The 20,709-nt window shown below is 36.9% G+C and overlaps 1 protein-coding gene across 1 annotated transcript in view; it reads left to right on the forward strand.

Annotated features, from left to right (window-relative positions):
- The window catches only part of UBE2W (ubiquitin conjugating enzyme E2 W), a 60,795-nt gene that overhangs the window by 20,040 nt on the left and 20,046 nt on the right, over positions 1–20,709 (forward strand). Inside the window, exons 2-3 of the mRNA XM_006086353.2 lie at positions 6,361–6,452; positions 11,736–11,838. Coding sequence (XP_006086415.1) covers positions 6,361–6,452; positions 11,736–11,838 — 195 coding nt within the window. The remainder of the gene's footprint in view (positions 1–6,360; positions 6,453–11,735; positions 11,839–20,709) is intronic.

A 20,709-nucleotide genomic window follows, 5' to 3' on the forward strand; every position in this document is an offset into this window, starting at 1 on the left:
GTCATTACTTAGCATAATGTTTTTGAGGTTCATCCATGTTGCAGCATGTATTAGTACTTCATTCTTTTTTATAGCCAAATAATATTCCACTTTATATATACAACATATTTTGTTTACCCCATTCATCAGTTAATGGATATTTGGGTTGCTTCCACATTTTGGCTATTATGAATAATGTTGCTATGAACATTTGTGGACATGTTTTTATGTGGACGTGTTTTTTTTATCCATTGGGCCCTTATATTTATTTTCTAATTATACAAGAAATACCCTTCTACTTGTTGTAAATAGTCATAATGTAAAAGTATATAGTGCAAATAGGGATGTCCTCTCCATTTCTACTGCTAGTAGGGAACTACTGTAAAATAGTTGGATGTGCTTCTTTCTTATCTCTTGTATGTGTTATATGACATTTGGGTAAATAAATCTCTTGGCTTTTGTTTTAACGTAAAAGGATTTTATGTGGCCCTGACCGGTTTGGCTCAGTGGATAGAGCGTTGGCCTGTGGACTGAGGGGTCCCGGGTTCAGTTCCCGTCAAGGGCATGTACCTTGGTTGCGGGCGCATACCCAGTAGGGAGTGTGCAGGAGGCAGCTGAATCGATGTTTCTCTCTCATCGATGTTTCTAACTCTCCCTCTCCCTTCCTCTCTGTAGAAAATCAATAAAATATATTTTAAAAATTTAAAAAAAGGATTTTATGTGTTTTTGCTGCTTGCTTTTTCTTTATTTCAATATTTTGCAGTTCTTTTATTGTTAGTACACCTAGATCCACATAATTCTCTATGCTTTTGATAGTCTTGTTTTCATATGTCATAATAATTTGTATAACCTGTTGATACATATATTGTTTATGGATTTTTCTCCTACAAACAGTGAGGCAAAAATACATATTCATAGCACAGTTTTAAATGCTAGGAATACAAAGATGAATAGACCATAATTTCTGCCTTGGAGTTGCTCAGTTATATAAATGCTACAAGAACATAAAGTAAATTAATTGGGGAACTAGTGCTTTTCCAGCTGGGGAAGATAGATTTTTATTATATCTGGTATTGCATGCTATTGTTTTCTGAATAATATCTCATTTCGTCTTTATGAATTTTTGAATGTATCTTTCTAGATTCTAAGAAGTGAAATTGTTGCTTCAAAAGATAGAACTTGTATTTTTTCAGGATTTTTATTTGCTCTGTCAGTGGCCTGGGGCATTACTTCATGGAACACTTTTAATTAAATTCTTGCCTAAGGTTCTCAGGTAGTAGTTCAGATTGCACACCCCTGTAGATGTCCACTTGAGGTTATGACATTTCGTGGAAGAATTTTTTCCCTCTACTCATTGCTGAGTTCAAAACAGGCAGATTTCACTGCTGTCTTCTGCACCCTCTACCTTGTTCATCCTTTCACGGATGGGGTCACAGTTTTTTGTAGGTCTTCTGTTAGATTCCTCACTTTTTGGTTCCTCCCACCCCCACCCTTGGCTTGGTAGAAACCCCCAAGGCAAAATTTCAGTGTCCCCAAGTTCACTTTGTTTTTGTTTTCTATAGAGCTACTTGGCCAGGGCCTGCTTCAGGTGCGCTTAAACTATATTACATACCACCTCATAGAAACTAACTAGAGAAATTAAGAATGATTTTTCCAAGTCCTCATAAAATAAAAGCATGACCCAGCCACAGGCCCACATTGTGTAGCACAGTGCTGTATTATGGCATTTCATCCCAATGTGATTTTTGCCGCTTCAGCTCCTGATCATTTCCTTTTTCAGACAGCTGAAGATGATGGGCATGACAGTATAAATATGTACTAAGATGTTTGTTTTATAGTGTACATTACTGTTTAAGTTAAAGAATACCACATCAAACGATACGCTCCTAGTAAAACAAAAAGTGCCCTGGCCGGTGTTGCTCACTGGGTTGGAATGCCATCCCACACACTGAAAGGTGACAGGTTCGGTCCCCAGTTGGAGATAACCAATGGATATTTCCTTCTTGTCTCTAAAATGAATTTTTAAAATATTTTTAAATAGCATCCTAAAAAGGCCATTAATATATAAAGCAGTTCAGCTTCTAAACTAATGCATTTCTGTAAGTATTATCCCACACTAATGTATGTTGAAACCAAGGCACAAAACATTTAAATGATAGTTCTGTCATAAATCAAAACCAGAACAAGCCGTAGCCAGTTTGGCTCAGTGGATAGAGCATCGGCCTGCAGACTGAAGGGTCCTGGGTTTGATTTTGGTCAAGGGCACATGCCCGGGTTGTGGGCTCGGTCCCCAGTGTGGGGCATGTGGGAGGCAGCCGATCATTGATTCTCTCTCAGCATTGCTGTTTCTCTCTCTTCTCTCTGAAATCAATAAAAATATATTTTAAAAAAAACACAACAGAATATATTCCTCTTAGATACTAACAATGGCAATGCATAAAGGGACAAACTGACAAGATTCCTGGGCCTGTAAAGCTTAAATGATGGGGGCAGTGGGGAAGATGGTCAGTAAATAATAACAAAACAGGTAAGTATATGGTATATTAAAATGTGATGAGAAACGGAGCAAGTTTAAGGGCATGGGGAGTTAGGCCTCACATCTTGTGAAGTTTTATCTCAAAGTGACAGATTTAAGAAACTATTCTAAAAGATAGAAATCCTTGTTTAGCATAGGAAGAAACAGAAATGAGGGAAAATATTAAAAATGTAGCCATATATATATATATATATATATATATATATATATATATATGACAAAGGTTGCTAATACAGCAGTACATACAATGGCCAGTAAGTTTTCTTTCCAATTTCATCTAACAACAAACTAAAGATGAAAGGATAATAGGGGAGCAAGATAGGAAAAAAATTTGTTGGTACTCATTAATATCATGACAATAACAACCACTATTCCCCCTCTCCCGCAATATATTAATAATTATAACAGCCCTAGCTGGTTTGGCTCAGTGGATAGAGCATCAGCCTGCAAACTGAAGGGTCTCGGGTTCGGTTCTGGTCAAGGGCACATGCCTGGGTTGCGGGCTCAATTCCCAGTAGGGGGCATGTAGAAAGCAGCCAATCAATGATTCTCTCTCATCACTGATGTTCCTAACTCTCTCCCCCTCTCCCTTCCTCTCTGAAATCAATAAAAATATATTTAAAAAATAATTACAACAATTGCCATTTATTTCTGGGTGAGATGCTAAGCTATAAAATTTTATTTTAAAATACTGATTCAGGCATATTAAGGAAATGTTTTCATTCCTACTGAATTCTAAATACACTTCTAGAGACCTTAACTCCTAATAACTTATTGAAACTTTCCCCCCCTTAGGAAATGGAAAGCTGTCAATAAATGAAGCTACTCATTCTTATTTTAAATTGACATCTTCAAAAATCGGAATGCAAAAAGCTACAAGACTGGTTTTTAAAAGCCCATAGCCTAAAGAGAGACAAATGCATAAATCACTTCCTCATGCTTTCGGGGTACAGTAGTGCCCAAAAGGAGTGAGTGGTCACAAAGGAGAAAAATCAGGACTGTGGTCTCCTGAAAGCCAAATAATGTGTTTCAAAGACTAAACAGATTTTCATTTCCAGCACAGTGAAATTTAATTTTTTTTTCACTTTGCAAACTCCATTTTTATTTGGATTAAAAAGCTTTAGATGAACAAACATACGATACATACATGTTATAAGACTAGTTACCACGTAAAACTCTTTTGATACAGAAATTAGAATAAACCAAGTTTTAATCAAGTCTGAAAATGTTCAAGCTCAAAAGTCAACACCACCAATTTGGAGTTTTACACAGAGAAGCATCCCCTCTCAATTCTTCCTCATAGGAAGACAAGGGTGGCTTCAAAAACAAAACAATTAAAGGTCTTTTAAATCAGTTGGCTGACATATTATTTTAAACCTATAGGTTTCCTCCACACACATAAACAAAATTCTTTTCCACATGAACTTATATTTTGAAAATACTTCGGCCATTATGCTTTCTAAGCCATATCACTACAATTCCTAAACTCATGGATAAAAGATGTATAGTTAACTTGTACTTTTTTAAATGAGCAAAAATAAAAATTTTTTTGGAAGATGGCTGACCTCAAATCTTATTTCCTAAATATTAACTGATATTCCCCAAGTTAATATACAGAAAGACATGATTCTAAAATAAATTATTTTTTTTTAAAGAAAAACTTAATTAGGGCCTGCCTAGTGGCCCCCTGGCCCGACTCTGTACTGCCTTAGGGAAGCTCCTGGCTGGGTCTGTGGTTCTGATAGCACCTCCAGACACTGGGAAGGAGTCGGAGGAGGAGTGCTCTGGCTTCTAATGCCCCATGTAGCCCACAGTAAAGTTTTTAGAGGCTTCCCAAGAAGTCTCACCCAGACCTTAAAAAGGGAAATAAAATGGACGCATGAAATAAATAAATAACCAAAATTAAATTTCAGGTTCTTATTTTTTTTTTATGAAATCATCGTTTATTTGATTTTTTAAAAAAATATATTTAATAATATAACTTTTAAGTGTGTGCATGGCAAACGACAAAGTTAAAGGGCAAATGACAAACTGGGAAAGCCTTACAAATTTTAAGTTAGTAGACAACAAAAATTTATTCAAGTAGCCATTAGCAGTATAAATTAAAACAGCAAGCAAGGTAGAATATTTTTTTTGCCAACTTCACAGAAATTGATGAGGATGATTACCTTTAGTTCTGGCAAGATTGCAAAGAAAACAAACACTTTTGCACATTGCTGATGACATTGAGAAAGTCCCCCAGTTGGTTAGAGCATAATCCCGACATGCCAAGGTTGCAGGTTTGATCCCCATACAGGGCACATATAAGAATCAATCAATGCATCAATAAGTGGAATAGGAAATTGATATTTCTCCCTCTCCTCCCTCTCTCTTCCTCTCTCTCTAAAATCAATCAGTCAATCCTATATAATAAAAGGCTAATATGCAAAATGACCGAATGGTAGAACGACTGGTCACTATGATGCGGACTGACCACCAGGGGACAGATGCTCAACACAGGAGCTGCCCCCTGTGGTCAGTGCACCAGAAGCTGTGCTCACGGCTGGCAAGCGCAACAGTGGTGGCGGGAGCCTCACCTGCCTCCGTGGCAGTGCTAAGGATGTCTGACTGACGGCTTAGGCCTGGTCCTGGCCTAAGCCGTCAGTTGGACATCCCACAAGGGCTCCTGGACTGCGAGAGGGTGCAAGCCGGGCTGAGGGACGCCACCCCTCCAGAGTGCACAAAGTTCGTGCACCGGGCCTCTAGTCAATAATAAATAAATTTTTAAAAGAGCACATGAAGCAGTAAATGTTAGTCAATGTAATGCCAGCACTGAAGATGAGTTGGAGTTTGTTACACCAAAATAACATGATATAGTTGCCAAAACAAACCCTTTTGCTGGATAATGTGGGTGTGGTCAGAATGGGATTGGGGGGAATTGTATGTAGTTGATATCTTATTTTCATCGTTACTTTCAATTATGATATTGCAAGGTCTGAGGAAAATTTTTCATTCTTGGCAACTAAAGAGCCATTTGATAAGTTCTGTTACAGTGATTCTCAACAAAGAAGGGGAGTTGTTTTCTAAACTGTATTGGTGTTGGGTTATGTTAAGCTTATTTAAAGATGTCATATATTGTAAAGATCTAGAAACATTGCTATATTGATAGTAATATTTGTCCAGAAAAAAAGCAGATACTAGCTCTTTTTTTTGATACTAGTTTTTAAGCAGCAAGTTCTTGAGTTCTGAACAGATATTTATGTTTGTCTACTTTAATCCAAGAAAAGATGTTTATTCATAATCTTTATAATGTTGCATACAGTTCTAATTATTTGGATTTTAAACCCATAAATTGTGAGCTTCTGTGAGTTTTTTGTTGTTGTGTACTATAAATTAATGTACACTAGTGATAATAACTGAAGAGTTGGACAATAAAAGCTGCACAAACAAGGCAAAATACATATCCATTTGGGGGCATCTGTTATATCGGAAAATAAATTTACATATCTTGGGACCTGATATGTTATATTCAACATATATATGTTGAAAGATTAAAAATGTGCAGGTGATCATATTTAAGAAAACAGAAATATGGGTTGTAAATTATAAATAACTATTTAAAACTTATTCATGTCTGAAATGACATGTTCTTTTGGATTATATTTATAGTTGAAAAACAGTAAAAGAAGCACTACGAACACTCAACACTTATAACCTAGGCTGAGACCTTACAAACCTCCATGAAATAGCTATGAAGTTTTGTGGATAGCTGGCTGCTCTTCATAATCCTTTACAACATCAATTTTTATAAATATATTTAGACATATAACAAAAAGGTACAAATTATTATTGGTATTTTTTTCTAGAAACGACTGCAGAAAGAACTGTTGGCTTTGCAAAATGACCCACCTCCTGGGATGACTTTAAATGAAAAGAGTGTTCAAAATTCAATTACACAGTAAGTACTTAATTTTTAAAGTACTTAGTTTCTTTTATTATCAGTGTAATGTATGACTGTATACTTTATTAAATATATAATTGTTTTTATATTTCATCACATTCTCTTCCAGCAAGTGGTAAATACAGTTAACAGACCTTACTCTATGCATGAAAAAGTGAAGGGCGGAAGGGAACACAAGTATTCTCTCTAACTCAGCTCCTTCCTTGGGAGTGGAGCAGAAGTATCTTCCCAGATATGATACCAAGAAGAGTAGAGAGAGATGCGTCCCCTCTCTTAAAAATGAATTTGACTTAGTTTAAAATATTTTCACGAGTATCATTCTAAGATCTCACAACCTAGTATGGTCTATTCTTACTGTTCCTTTGATTTAATAATTCTGTTAACTAAGGATGAATGTTCTGAAATAGGGGGGAAATATAAAATAATTGCTCCTTTCCTTTAAAAAAAATCTCCAGAAAAACATAAAAAGGATAGAAGCCTACAAGATAAAAGTTTACCATAGACCATCTTGTAGGACAAATAAGGACAATTCAAATATTGAATTGTGACTAAAAGGCCTGGCCTGTGAGATGAGCCAAAACCGGATCTCCAACATCGCCTGAGGGGTCCCAGATTGCGAGAAGGCGCAGGTCAGGCCGAGGGACCCCACTGGTGCACGTTATAGCAAGTGGCTGAGTGGCCTTAGCATATCATTAGCATATTATGCTTTGATTGAATGGCCAACTGGTTGACCAGACACTTAGCATATTAGGCTTTTATTATATAGGATATTTTAGGTTGAGAGAGCAAAAGTAACCAAAATTCACACAATGGAGGGTTGGGGGGCATACTCGTCCTTCTAGAAGAAAAAATTTTTGTTACCTTTCACTTTGATATTTGAGTTATTAAGACAGGAGTCAAACATGAAGAACAGGAATATGGGCAATTAATATGTTGATATTTAGATGGATATATTGATGTTTGAAAATGCAATGCACATCTCTAGTTCTATAACAATTTCTTTTTTTAAAAAAAAATATTTTTTTATTGATTTGAGAGAGGAAGGGAGAGAGAGAGAGAAACATAAATGCTGAGGGAGAATCATTGATTGGCTGCCTCCTGCATGCCCCACACTGGGGACCAAGCCCGAAACCCAGGCATGTGCTCCGACTGGGAATTGGACAAGGAATTGAGCCATGACTTCCTGGTTCTTAGGTTGATGATCAACTACTGAGCCATACCAGCTGGGCCAGCATTACTTTTTTAAAAAAATTTAATTTTATTGGGGTAACATTGGTTATTAACATTATATATGTTTCAAGTATACAACTTTATAATATAACATCTCTATATTTTATTGTGTACTTACCACCCAAAATCTAGTATTCTTCCCCCCTTACCCTCTTCGACCTCCCCCTTTTCCCCTCTGGTAACTACCATGCTGTTGTCTGTGTCTGTGAGTTTATTTTGTTTGTTCTTTTGTTGTTTTTTGTTTTATATCCCACATATGAATAAAATTGTATGATCTTGTCCTTTTCTATGTGACTTATTTCAATTAACATGATGCTTTCAAGATCCACCCATGTTTTCTCAAATGGCAATATTCCATCTTTTTTTTATGGCTGAGTGTAGTATTCACTTGTATATACATACCACATCTTCTTTATCCAGTCATTAGTCAAAGGACATTTAAGTTGTTTCCATGTCTTGGCCACTGAATAATGTTGCAGTGAACATAGGAATACCTATATCTTTACAAATATTTTGGGTAGATAACCCAAAAGAGGAGTTGCTGGGTCATATGGTAGCTCTATTCTTAATTTTTTGAGGAACATCCATACTGTTTTCCATTGAGACTGCTCCAATTTACATTTCCATCAGCAGTGCATAATGGTTCCTTTTTCTCCACATCCTCTGCAATACATATTATTTCTTATCTTATTGATAATAGCCATTCAACATGAGGTGGTATATAATTGTGGTTTTGATTTGCCTTTTCCTTATAGCTAGTGAAGTTGAGCATCTTTTCGTATATCTGTTGGCCATTTGTTTGTCTTCTTGGGAAAAGTGTTCAGGTCCTCTGTCTATTTTTTAATTGGATTGTTCTTTTGTTGAATTGTATGAGTTCATTATATATTTTGGATATTGACCCCTTGTTGGAGGTATTGTTTGCAAATATCTTCTCCCATTTGACTGGTTGCCATTTTGTTGATGTTTCTTTTGAAAACAGCATGCATTATCTTTGAATATTGCATTTAGAGATTTTTGTCTGGCAGTAATTTTTCTTTTAAAATAACATAAATGAATCACAAAAGTTTTATTTAGTGGGATTATATGGGATGTGGATATGGATAAGAAAGATGATGAAAGCACATTAAGCTTTGTAGAAGACATTATGGTAGCATATATTAAGACCTTTAAAAACACGAGTATCATATCCTTTAACCTAATAAACCCCTGTGCTATCTGAAGGAATAGAAATATAGACAGATTGACTAGAAGGAACATACATTTACAGTACTCTACATATTTATTGAAGAATTATTTCCGTATAAGTGGACCTGCGCAGTTCAAACCTATATTTAAACATTAGAATCTCAGCTACTCACAAGAAGTTAAGAACTGAGGCTGCTCCCATCTCATCCTTACTTTGGGGGGTGTGCTTGTGATTGAAATCATAAACACTGATGATTTGAATGTATGTAATTAAGTGTGCACATAATGCAACTACTAATCTTCAATACCATTGATAAAGAAACTGCAACACAAAATGACTAGAATGAGATGTACCCAAAAAACTTTTAACAGTAATTATCTATGGGTGATTTTTGTTTTATTGATACTTTTTCTAAATTTTCTGTGGTGATCATATTTTACTTTTTAATTAATAAAATGTTATTTAAAAGTATAGTATACTGTACAATAGAAAATTATGCCTTTTTTGACCTGTCACCCAGCTTTGGAGGGATTATTGAGGTATTTGCTTAGCTGTTTAAAAGCTGTAGCCCTGGCTGGGTGTCTCAGTTGGTTGGAGCATTTTCTTATGCACCAAAAGGTGGCAGGTTCGATTGGTTCCTGGTCAGGGCACATCCCTAGGTTAGAGTTCAGTCCCCAGGTAGGGGGTCTTTCTGTCTGTCTGTCTCTCTTTCCCTCTTCCCCTCCCTCTCTTCCTAAAAAATATGTATATATATCATTAAAAAATCCTTGGGCAAGGATTTTTTTTTTTTTATTAAAGGCTGTGCTTGGGTAGATCACATAAATTTATGGTACATTGTCCTAAAAATTACCTTATAAAACAGAATGAAAGGCTACCAGGAAGTCCTGAGTTTTCCTCAGAATATCGCTTTGCAATGGTTGTCCAGATTAGGGGGGGTGGGTAAAAGGGGATTTTTTTTTAAAATATATATTTTATTGACTTTTTACAGAGAGGAAGGGAGAGGGATAGTTAGAAACATCGATCAGCTGCCTCTTGCACACCCCCTACTGGTGATGTGCCCGCAACCAAGGTACATGCCCTTGACCAGAATCGAACCCAGGACCCTTCAGTCCACAGGCCAACGCTCTATCCACTGAGCTAAACTGGTTAGGGCTAAAAGGGGATTTTGATGGCTAGGAAGGACCTACCTAGTTTGTAAAGAGAATAGTTTTAGATTTTGTTTTTTAGTGCAGCTTTTGCATTGTATTTAATTTATTGTGTTCTGGTTCTGCTGTCAGGAATGTGCTAGGGGTTTTTTTGCATATGTAATGTTATGTATCCAACAACACTTTGAAGTGATTACTTAAAAAAAAAATACCTGTTTTACAATTGAAATAGTTAAAATGGGGGAGGTAAAATAGCTTACTTATGGCCACACAGCTAGCTAAGGGGCAGATCTATCTAATTTCACTGTAAAATATTGCCTCTTGGGTCTGTGGTCATATCTTTTTTACCACATATGTATTCAGCATGCGTTCTGAAAATGAATAGCTGTGCTCTTAAGAGCCTGTTCACATTCGCTGTTGCTTTGAGAGAATAGGCACATTTATTATTTCACATACTTTTTTTTTAAAATATATTTTATTGATTTTTTACAGAGAGGAAGGTGAGAGATAGAGAGTTAGAAACATCGATGAGAGAGAAACATCGATCAGCTGCCTCCTGCACATCTCCCACTGGGGATGTGCCCGCAACCCAGGTACATGCCCTTGACCGGAATCGAACCTGGGACCTTTCAGTCCGCAGCCCGACGCTCTATCCACTGAGCCAAACCGGTTTCGGCTTTTCACATACTCTTAATCAGTAGTAAGTGGTGTGATGAATAGAACCCCAAAACTGTATTCTCATTTCTTTCTTTCTTTTGTTTCCCTGTATTTAAAATAATAAATTTTTATACCCGAAAAGCATAACATTGAAGGAATTGGTCAGGTGTACAATCATTACTATAAGTGCAGAGATATAAGTATATTTTGTACATTACCTGTTGTTCTTTTCTTTTAAATCAAATGGAGAAGGGGAAGGTAGAGAAATAGAGATTTTGATGAGAAAGATAATGGGGCAGTATTTTAGAAGCAAAGTGGACCAAAGTCATAAGAATGAGTTCCTAATTATGTCTCTATTTTATATTCATGGTTTTTATACGTGGAAACAAAGTAAGCTTGCATTGATACCAGAGAAATCTATTCTGGGTTTTATTAAACATTTGAGACATAATGAGAAACTAAGGAAAAGCCATATAAAATTTTGAATGCCCATCAGAGTACGTGGACCAATGTCAGCTTAGCTTTCTTTTTCCTATTTAGTCTTCTTTAGAACACTGATGAGATCGTCGGTCAGATGACTGTAGTTCTCAGTTGTCATTGCTGATACTTCCCCCGTTGCTTCTAAAATAATTGATATCAGAATGGAAGTTAATTAGTTTGATGTTATTTATAAAATCTTCTTAGTCATTGTAGAAATAATCTTGAGAAAATAAGATAGGATAAATTGAGTAGGAATAGCACAGGCTTTGCTGTTATCACCCTGAGTTAGGTTTTTATTTTGTTTTTGATTTATTCATTCGTTATTTATTATGTTTGTTTTCTGAGACCTGGGATAAAATTTGTCTCTGTCTTTTGCTAGCTGTCTGACCTTGATCTAGTTATTTAACCCTTGAGTAGGCATTCCAGGAATGTGAATGTTATTGGGAGGATGAAGTATGCTATTATACACAAATGACTCCTATCCCAATACCTGGCATAGAGGAAGTTCTTCGTGTTATCTTTTCTCCTTCTTGTCCCAATCCCTTTTATCTGAAGTTTTTAATTTCTTTTTTTCTATTCTAGGTGGATTGTAGACATGGAAGGTGCACCAGGTACCTTATATGAAGGGGAAAAATTTCAACTTCTATTTAAGTTTAGTAGTCGATATCCTTTTGACTCTCCTCAGGTAACTCCTTGCTTTTAAAAAATTCATTGTATTTCTTATAGCAAAATGCTAAATTGGTGATTTTTGACAAAGAAAAACTTGATAAAGTAAATTTATTTTAATTATATAAATAGATTTCTTCCTTTATCTTACCATAATGTAAACCAGGATCTTTTGAACATTTTACATTATTGAGATTAGGTCTTTGCTACTTTTGTACTTCCAAGAACTTAAACCTTTCTTAACCATAGATGTTAATAAAAAGGGGTGGAAATCTGACCCAGGCCTATGGATTGTCAGAGAGAGAACTTAACATTCTGGAATAGCTAGGCGTTCCTAGATTAGATGATAGAATGACATTGTAAAGAGGCAAGTGCTTTGTTCAAAGGAGCACTTCTTTGATTTTGCATTGACATGCTGTCTTTGCAACATTTTAGCACTGCAAGAGTAGAATATATTAGGAGATGTTAAACATCTAGACATGAGCCCCAAATCTGATCATTATAATTTGAGGCACTGTCAGTTAATGGCTTAATACTTGGACAGGGAAAATAGTGGTGGAGGAACATTTCTGAGAGCTGTTTAACAGGGTGAATAATTAATCGGTGGAGGTTAGAGAAGGGGAGACTCTAAGATGACTTCAGATTTCTGTCTTGGTAAGGGTAAATGAGTTACTCGTAGTGGCAAAATGATAAGACTTAATGCCAACTCTGTTGATGTTGCTAGGTAATGAGGTGTTCTGGATGATTAAATTTCCCAAATACCTGAAATTCAACCTGTTTGGTGCTAAAATATGCTATTTTTAAGGAAATTCATATTGCATTGCTACTTTAAAGAGGATATACCATAGTCTAATAGAAAAAGATTATAATAAAAAACAAAAGTAAATATCTTCCTTCTCTCCAGAAAATGATCTTCACTTTCTATTGTTGCTTTTGGTTTATTAGCCTCATTGCTGACTGTTAATGCTTGAAGGCAACGGGGTCTTGCATATATGGAAAGAGAATACAACTAACCAACTTGGAAGCTTTTGACTACTGGAGGCTTACTGTGGGAGCTCACACATTTTTCATCAGGAAAATACTATTTTGCAAACGTGAAACTAAGTCAAAAGTGTCCTCTAATCCTTAGTATTTATTTCTATATCAAATATCAAACAAGCATCATTTGAATTTCATTTTTAACATATGGTCATTTGTAATAAATTCCCTTTATCATCTTATCTCATATTTTTTAAATTCTTTTTCTCCGAATGTACTCTGCCCACCCTTCTGATTTTGGAGTTCTTTATTCAGCTCTCCCTTACTCTTCTCACTCTTTTGACTTCAACCATCCTAAGCAGCTGGTCCCAGGTCTGCAGCTCTGAGTATAAGTTCTTCCTTCTGATGTTTAATTTCACTCCCTTCTTGGACATCTCTACTTAAGTAACTCCAGACATCTCAAACATAACACATCTAAACTCAATCTTTTCCAATTACAAAATAAGGAGATATTTTTTTCACTGCTCGTGTTAAAATTCTTCCGTTTCCCACACTCTAAATGCAGTTTTTCAGATCCTTTTGCAGTCACTCTGCTCTTACCTTACTAACAGTGCTAATCCTAGTTCTTTTCACCCCTACCCATCCTTTTACAGTGCCATTAGATTTCTTTGAAGTCACGATTACCTCATTGGTTTTTATATGTACTAGTACACATGGAACCACCTTCCTCAGTAAAACCTCTAATGGTTCATTATTTCCTGTCAGGTCTAAATACTCTTTAGCTTAGGTCCATTCATGGTCAAGTCTGAATTTAATAATTTTAGCTATCCGTTACCTTCATGCATTCTATTATATAGTAACTAGAGCAGTGATGGCGAACCTTTTGAGCTTGGCGTGTCAGCATTTTGAAAAACCCTAACTTAACTCTGGTGCCATGTCACATATAGAAATTTTTTGATATTTGCAACCATAGTAAACAAAGATTTATATTTTTGATATTTATTTTATATATTTAAATGCCATTTAACAAAGAAAAATCAACCCAAAAAATGAGTTCGCATGTCACCTCTGACATGTGTGTCATAGGTTCGCCATCACTGAACTAAAGGCCCGGTGCACAAAATTTGTGCACTCGCAGGGGTTCCTCAGCCCGGCCTGTGCCCTCTCGCAGTCCGGGAACCCTTGGGGGATGTCTTGACTGCTCCCAATGGGGAGCAGGCCTAAGCCAGCAGTCAGACATCCTTAGTGCTGCAACGGAGGCAGGAGTGCTACCACTGCAGTGCTCACCAGCTATGAGCCCAGCTCAAGGCTTCTGGCTGAGCAGCACTTCCCCTGTGAGAGCGCACTGACCACCAGGGGGCAGCTCCTGCATTGAGCTTCTGCCCCCTGGTGATCAGTGTGCGTCATAGAGACTGGTTGTTCCACCAGTCTCTATGATTGGTTGATTTGCATATTAGCCTTTTATTACATAGGATATTTATATTATACTTTGTAATGTAACATCCATCCTTATTTTGTTTGTAATAGCTCTTAATGAAGAGGTTAGAGCAGCTGTGGGCATTTGAAATGAATAAAACTAAAAAAAAAAAAAAGACCGTACCCTTTTATGTAATGATGTTTGCTTTGAATTTATATTAGTTCACACAAACACTCCATCCATGCTTTTGTTCCGGCCCTCCGGTCCAGTTTAAGAACCCATTGTGGCCCTTGAGTCAAAAAGTTTGCCCACCCCTGGGTTAGAGGGAGATGGGTTCATCCTCATTTTAAAAGTGAAGAAATTGAAACTTATACAAGTAAAATGTCTTGTTCCTGGTTTAAAAGGTAGCTAGTAGAATAGTCACGACTCAAACCCAAGTTACTTCTCTGTTGCCTGCCAATTAGGAGTGAGTACCAGCATGGGAAAAAAAATGCCTATTTATCCATTCAGTAATGTTATCTCTGGAAGAGAAAGATCATTTGTAGAATTCTCCCATGTCGTAGAAGTTGCATATCCTAATATCCAGGATTGAGAACATGACAGAGCTACTCTGAGTCCAGTAATAGTTAAATATTATTTTTAATCACATCATCTTTATGGTTATAATGTAATTATAATGGGTCTAAATAATAAACGCTTGATATGCATATAGATTTAAAGATGTTTGTCATAACAGACTTTGTAGAAGCCCATTGCTCTGAGGTAGTAAATTTCTTCATTCAAAGCAAAGATTATATTGGATGAGACCTGGCAGCACTGGCACTGGTTGGCTAGTCATTCAATCTCCTGTGCAATGAACAACACTAAATTTACCATTATTTACAAGAGTAGAATTTGGGGAAATAGCACTAGAATAGACCAATCTCATTGTGAAATTATTACTTTTGTATCTGTGAGTGAGATCTTTAAAACCATACATAAACATGATAGTGTGCTGAGTTTTTTCCCCTACTAGTTATAATTTATCTCACATTATTTCACTTTATAGTGAAAAGACTATCTATCTAAAATAATGGTGTTTGGCCTGGCCATTTGCTTTAAAGAAAATAATAACAATGACAAAAAACATTTTCAGTTAATATGAGAGCCAAGATGAGACACCTTTTCATCACTGGTTTCTACGAATATGCATTTACGACCAGCCATACAGAAAATATAATATTTTTGTATATACTACTTTTCTATATTAGCATGCAGGTAACTTGTATTGAGCATGAATTGTGTGCCAAATACCCTTCTGTGTACTTCAGAGATGGGAGTACAGAAATTAAAAAGCATTGGTCCTGCCTTATAATCTGTTTAATATTTGGACAGGTAGACATTTATTCATTAATTTGGTAAGTATTTATATAGCACATAGCATAGGACAGATCCTGGACTAGGTATTGGTGATTCAGTGGTAAATAAAACTATAGGAGAAAAAAAACAACCCTGCTTACATGTAGTTTGTATTCTTGTGGAAAGAGACAGACAGTAAGTAAAATACATATAGTATGGAAAACTGGGGGGGAAAACAGAAAAGAGGAATGAGGGTGTTGTAGTTTTGAAAGAGTGATTAGGGAAGATTTCACTGAAAAGGTGGCATCGGAGCAGAGATCTGAAAGAGAGGAGTGAGTGAACCATGTGATAGAGGTGAGGGGAAGAGCAGGTGACTTCAGTGCTCCTGCAGTGGTCCCTAGAGTGCTATGTAGACAAGGGGGGAAGTGTAGGGCATAGGGCAGAGGTAATTTGGGCTGATAGGACATTTAAAGCCCATGGTAAGAATTTTGACTTTTACTCTGAATGAAATGGAAAACCTTTGAAGATTTTGAGTAGAGAAATGTCATGATCCTACTTAAAATTAAAAGGTAAAAGCTGGCTGTTAAATAGCAAATTGACTATTGGGGATACTGGTGCAGGGATACCAGATAAGCTTTTATTAAATATGTATATATTTTTTATTGATTTCAGAGAGGAAGAGAGAGAGAGAAACATCAATGATGGGAGAGAATCATTGATTGGCTGCCTCCTGCATGCCCCCTACTGGGGATGGAGCCTGCAACCCAGGTACATGCCCTTGACCAAAATTGGAATCGAACCTGGGACCTTTCAGTCCACAGGCTGATGTTCTATCCACTGAACCAAACTAGCTAGGGCCAGATAAGCTATTGAAGTAATTCAGGAAGGGTAGCAGTGGAGATCATGGAAGGTGCCATATTTTGTACTTATTTATTTTATTTTTAAATATATTTTTATTGATTTCAGAGAGGGAGGGAGGGAGGGAGGGAGAGAGAGAGAGAGAAACCCATCAGTGATTAGGGCAAATCACTGGTCGGCTGCCTACTGCACAGCCCCCACTGGGGATCAAGCCAATAACCTGGGTATGTGCTCTGACCGGGAATCAAACCCTGACCTCTTGGTTCATGGGTCGATGCTCAACCACTCAATAGGTATAGCGGCTGGGCTATACCTATTTTAAAAGTTGGTTGAGCTAACAGAATTTGCTGATGGATCAGCGTGGAATGTGAATGAAGGGAAGGAGTCCACAAGTTTTGGGCTCTGCAACTGGAAGTGTGATTGTATGCTTGGGAGCAAAGAGAAAGCAGTGACTGATTTAGAGTAGAATGTCTTTAGTTGTTTTTAAGCTTTCAATTAATTTTTGTTGAAAAACCTATTTGCACTGGGACTTAAGGAACAAGAAGGGTTTATTTATGTCAAACGGGCAAGGCATGAGAGAATGTGGCCTCTTCTGAGTTCTGTGAGCTTATGTTGTTGTGGTTTTGTGTGGCCTCTTCTGAGTTCTGTGAGCTTATGTTGTTGTGGTTTTGTGTGTAGATCCTGGAGGGCTACAACGAGAGATTAAAGTGAATGGATATTTGGGAATCTGTCAAAACAGTAATGTGAAGGAGTTTGAAGTTTATCTCAAAGGACTTGGGAGGTATGGTCAGCATCAAAACTATGAAGTCTTGCCCTCACCGATTTGGCTCAGTGGATAGAGCGTCGGCCTGCGGACTCAAGGGTCCCAGGTTTGATTCTGGTCAAGGGCATGTACCTTGGTTGCGGGCACATACCCTGTAGGGAGTATGCAGGAGGCAGCTGATCGATGTTTCTCTCTCATCGATGTTTCTAGCTCTCTATCCCTCTCCCTTCCTCTCTGTAAAAAATCAATAAATAATAATAAAAATATAAATAATAAAAATATAAAATATATTTTTAACAAAAAACTAGGAAGTCTTCAAGCTTATGTCTTTACTATTTTGCTTCTTTTCCTTTCTACCTCCTCCTTCACATTCACAACTCTTCCTTCCTGAAAATATTCACTATCTTAGACCCCATTCGCCTGTCAGAGCATCCTAGTTGTTTTATGTTTGTTTATTTCAGAGAGGGAGAGGGAGAGAGAGATTGAAACAAAAATGAGAGAGAATCATTGATTGGCTGCCTCCTGTACACCTCCTACTGGAGATCAAGTTCGCAACCCGGGTATGTGCCTTTACTGGAATCGAACCCGAGACCCTTCAGTCCGCAGGCTGACACTCTATCCACTGAGCCAAATCAGCTAGGGCAGAACATCCTATTTGAATAAAACAAATCTGAAGCACACCTATATTAGGTTGTAAATGTCCCAGTTATAGTTGTTTTTAAGCTTTCAAATAATTTTTGTTGGAGAAATGTTAGGCATTTTAGAAATAGGAGGGGAATATTTTTTTAGGAGGTAGAGGACACTTTAGTTTTGAAACCATATTGATGCTAAGAGCAGTGCTGAAAGTATACTTGCCTTGACTACAAAGCTTTCGAAACATTGGGGCAAAAGAGTAGTCATTTTTCCCTCACCCTTATTCCCCTCCTTTGCATGCCCCGAACATAGACCTTTCATTTAGTTGCTGAGAACTGTGGAGATCCCAAACCTGTCTTCATAGTGTCCTCGTCCTGTTATCTGTGCTCCAATTCTCCTTGCTCTGTCATATGATGGCAGGTAAGCTTTCCAAAGTCTTAATAACAATTTCTATTGCCTTAAATGGTCTAGCACCTAGGATATCTGACAATGAACCCGGTTCATTCAAGTATTGGAAGTAAAGCGGAGGGAAGGTACAGGAAAAGACAGGTAGGCTAGAAGATCACAGGGCATAAAGGAGAGAATGTTTACCATCCACGGGAACCCAATCTTAGTTTAATTATAACCAGAAATTTTGTCTTTGCAGTACAGGTATAGCTGTATGGTCATGGCAATTATGAAAGACCGGGAAAACGGTTAATACTGATGCTGCCAATTCATAGTAGATGACCAAAGGGAGGAATTGAGTTGAAAACTATGTTAAAATCTAACCCCAGTCACTTTTGTCAAAGATTCACCATTTACACTAGACTACCTATAATCATATATTACTCATAATTAGATACCCAATTTAGTTTATTACAGTAAATTCTCTGCTTGTGTGTTCAGTTTTATGGTTACACATTATTTCATCTACTTACAGTTTTCATCAGGAAAAAAGTATTCTCTCGCATTGTCCCTGGAGAAATCTTGGTATCTGTATTATCAATTGGCTTTTATAATTATAGCCTGTTTTCTACTACTCATTCTATATATGCTGTGTTTTGACCTAACCTAACACCAGATTAGGTATCTGACTTTATAATTACTTCTAGCGCACTAGTCTGAACATAGTAGTATGCCTTCCTGTGGTAAGACCTCAGTATTGTACGGTTGAGCTTGATGCTTGGAAATCTTATATATGAGTACCATTAATTTCATATTAGGAACAGCTGAGCTCCAGCCTTTATTTTGTCACTATTGGTGGCTTTCAGTTTAAATTTTAGTAGTGTTTTATGACCGTACATTCAGTGGATGTGTAATATGCACACATAAAATTATATGGATCCTGAGCACAGTTCTCAGATCGCACCTGCTCTTGAAAATGAGCCACATTGATAGGGAGATGTTTGGAAGTTTAGAGACATCTGAGGACTGCTTCTAATGCAGACTGAGAACTTCAGGTGTGGTTCATATGCATTAGGTCTATATGACTAGTTTGTATCTGAATAAATTATTTTTAAAATAAATAAATTAGCAACATTCTTACTCCCTTTGGTTTCAAATTCGTTTATATTCAGTTGTCTTGCCAGATTTGTTTTAGATAGTTTAATCAGCTACTTGGGACTTCAAATAAAAAGTTTTGAACTCTGAAAATAGCTTAATTATCTCTTAAGGTTTTAGAACTTACTTAGCTGCATTAAAATAACTGAAATGTACATTTCCTCCTTTGGCTTCTACTGGTGTTAAGTAAATGAGGATGATTAAGAGAGTGATCTTGAAGAAATTCAGCCTTGGTTACTCTCCCAATCCCATGCAGAGGACCAGAATAGCAAAGTTTACATTAAAACAGCCTGTGGAAACTACTTACCAGCTTTTTACATGATACTCTTGAAAAGTGTTTTATTTTAGCAATTCATCTGTGGCACGTAAACTCAGCCTTTCCATGTTTAGACATGAAACTTCTAAAATTCTGTATCTGTCAGGTTAGGCCTTAGGGGTTACCTGTACTATGTACAACTAAGTTATTCCCGTTTTTATGGTTGCTAAAAGTTTTGGACTGTCTGCATTTGCCCTGCATGCAGCATGTTAAAAAGCCCCGTTTTATTTTTTTGCTTTTTAAGGGTTACTGAGATCTGATTTTTAGTTCAGTCCCCTCATACTTCAGAGCTGATCTCTTGATTTCTGGCTCTTCTCTGCTTACAGACTGTGCTGCCTCTGCTGCAGGTGTCCACGGCTGCTCCCCCCTTTCCTCTCGCTTCTCCTTGTTTCCTTTTGGTCCCTGCATATTTCTTGGCTCCCAGGCCAAGTGATTCAGTGTGCCGTCATTTCTACCCAAGAATGCTGCTTTCCTTCTGCTCTGTGAATTGGCTAGTCAGAGTATACAGTGTTGACCATTGTATTTGTCTGTCTGTGTGTTTTCCTTGATGGTTGCTGATACATTGGTTCTTTTTTGCCAAAGAAGATAACTTGGTGGTTCTTCATTTTTTGGCAATTTCAAAGCACTGTTTTACTTGATTTCTTAAAAAAGAGTTGTTCCTGAAAAATATCCTGTAAAAAAATAATTGTTGTGGTCAGAGAATAAGCTCTTGGGCATTGCTTGCATTCTTAATAAATATATCCTACTGGTCCAACGGTATTTTCTGGCAAAAGGAATACCCCAAAGCAGATGCATATTCTGTGAGATTCATTAACACCCACTGTAGACATCTACAACAGGTTGTGGGAATATCAAATGCATGTAATAATAAACTATAATTTGTACTGGTAAAAAATAAAATTTAATTTAAAAATTAAATTAAAACAGCCTGTGGAAACGAGGATAAATTCAAGAATTGCAAGACCATGTAAGCAGTCATTTCCTTTTGCAGAGCAGCACTTTCTTTAAGCAAGAAGTCATGAAAAAGGCATTAGCATGGGCAGAT

This window comes from Myotis lucifugus, unplaced genomic scaffold, assembly GCF_000147115.1.
Source record: "Myotis lucifugus unplaced genomic scaffold, Myoluc2.0 scaffold_27, whole genome shotgun sequence".
Classification (NCBI taxonomy): Eukaryota; Metazoa; Chordata; class Mammalia; order Chiroptera; family Vespertilionidae; genus Myotis; species Myotis lucifugus.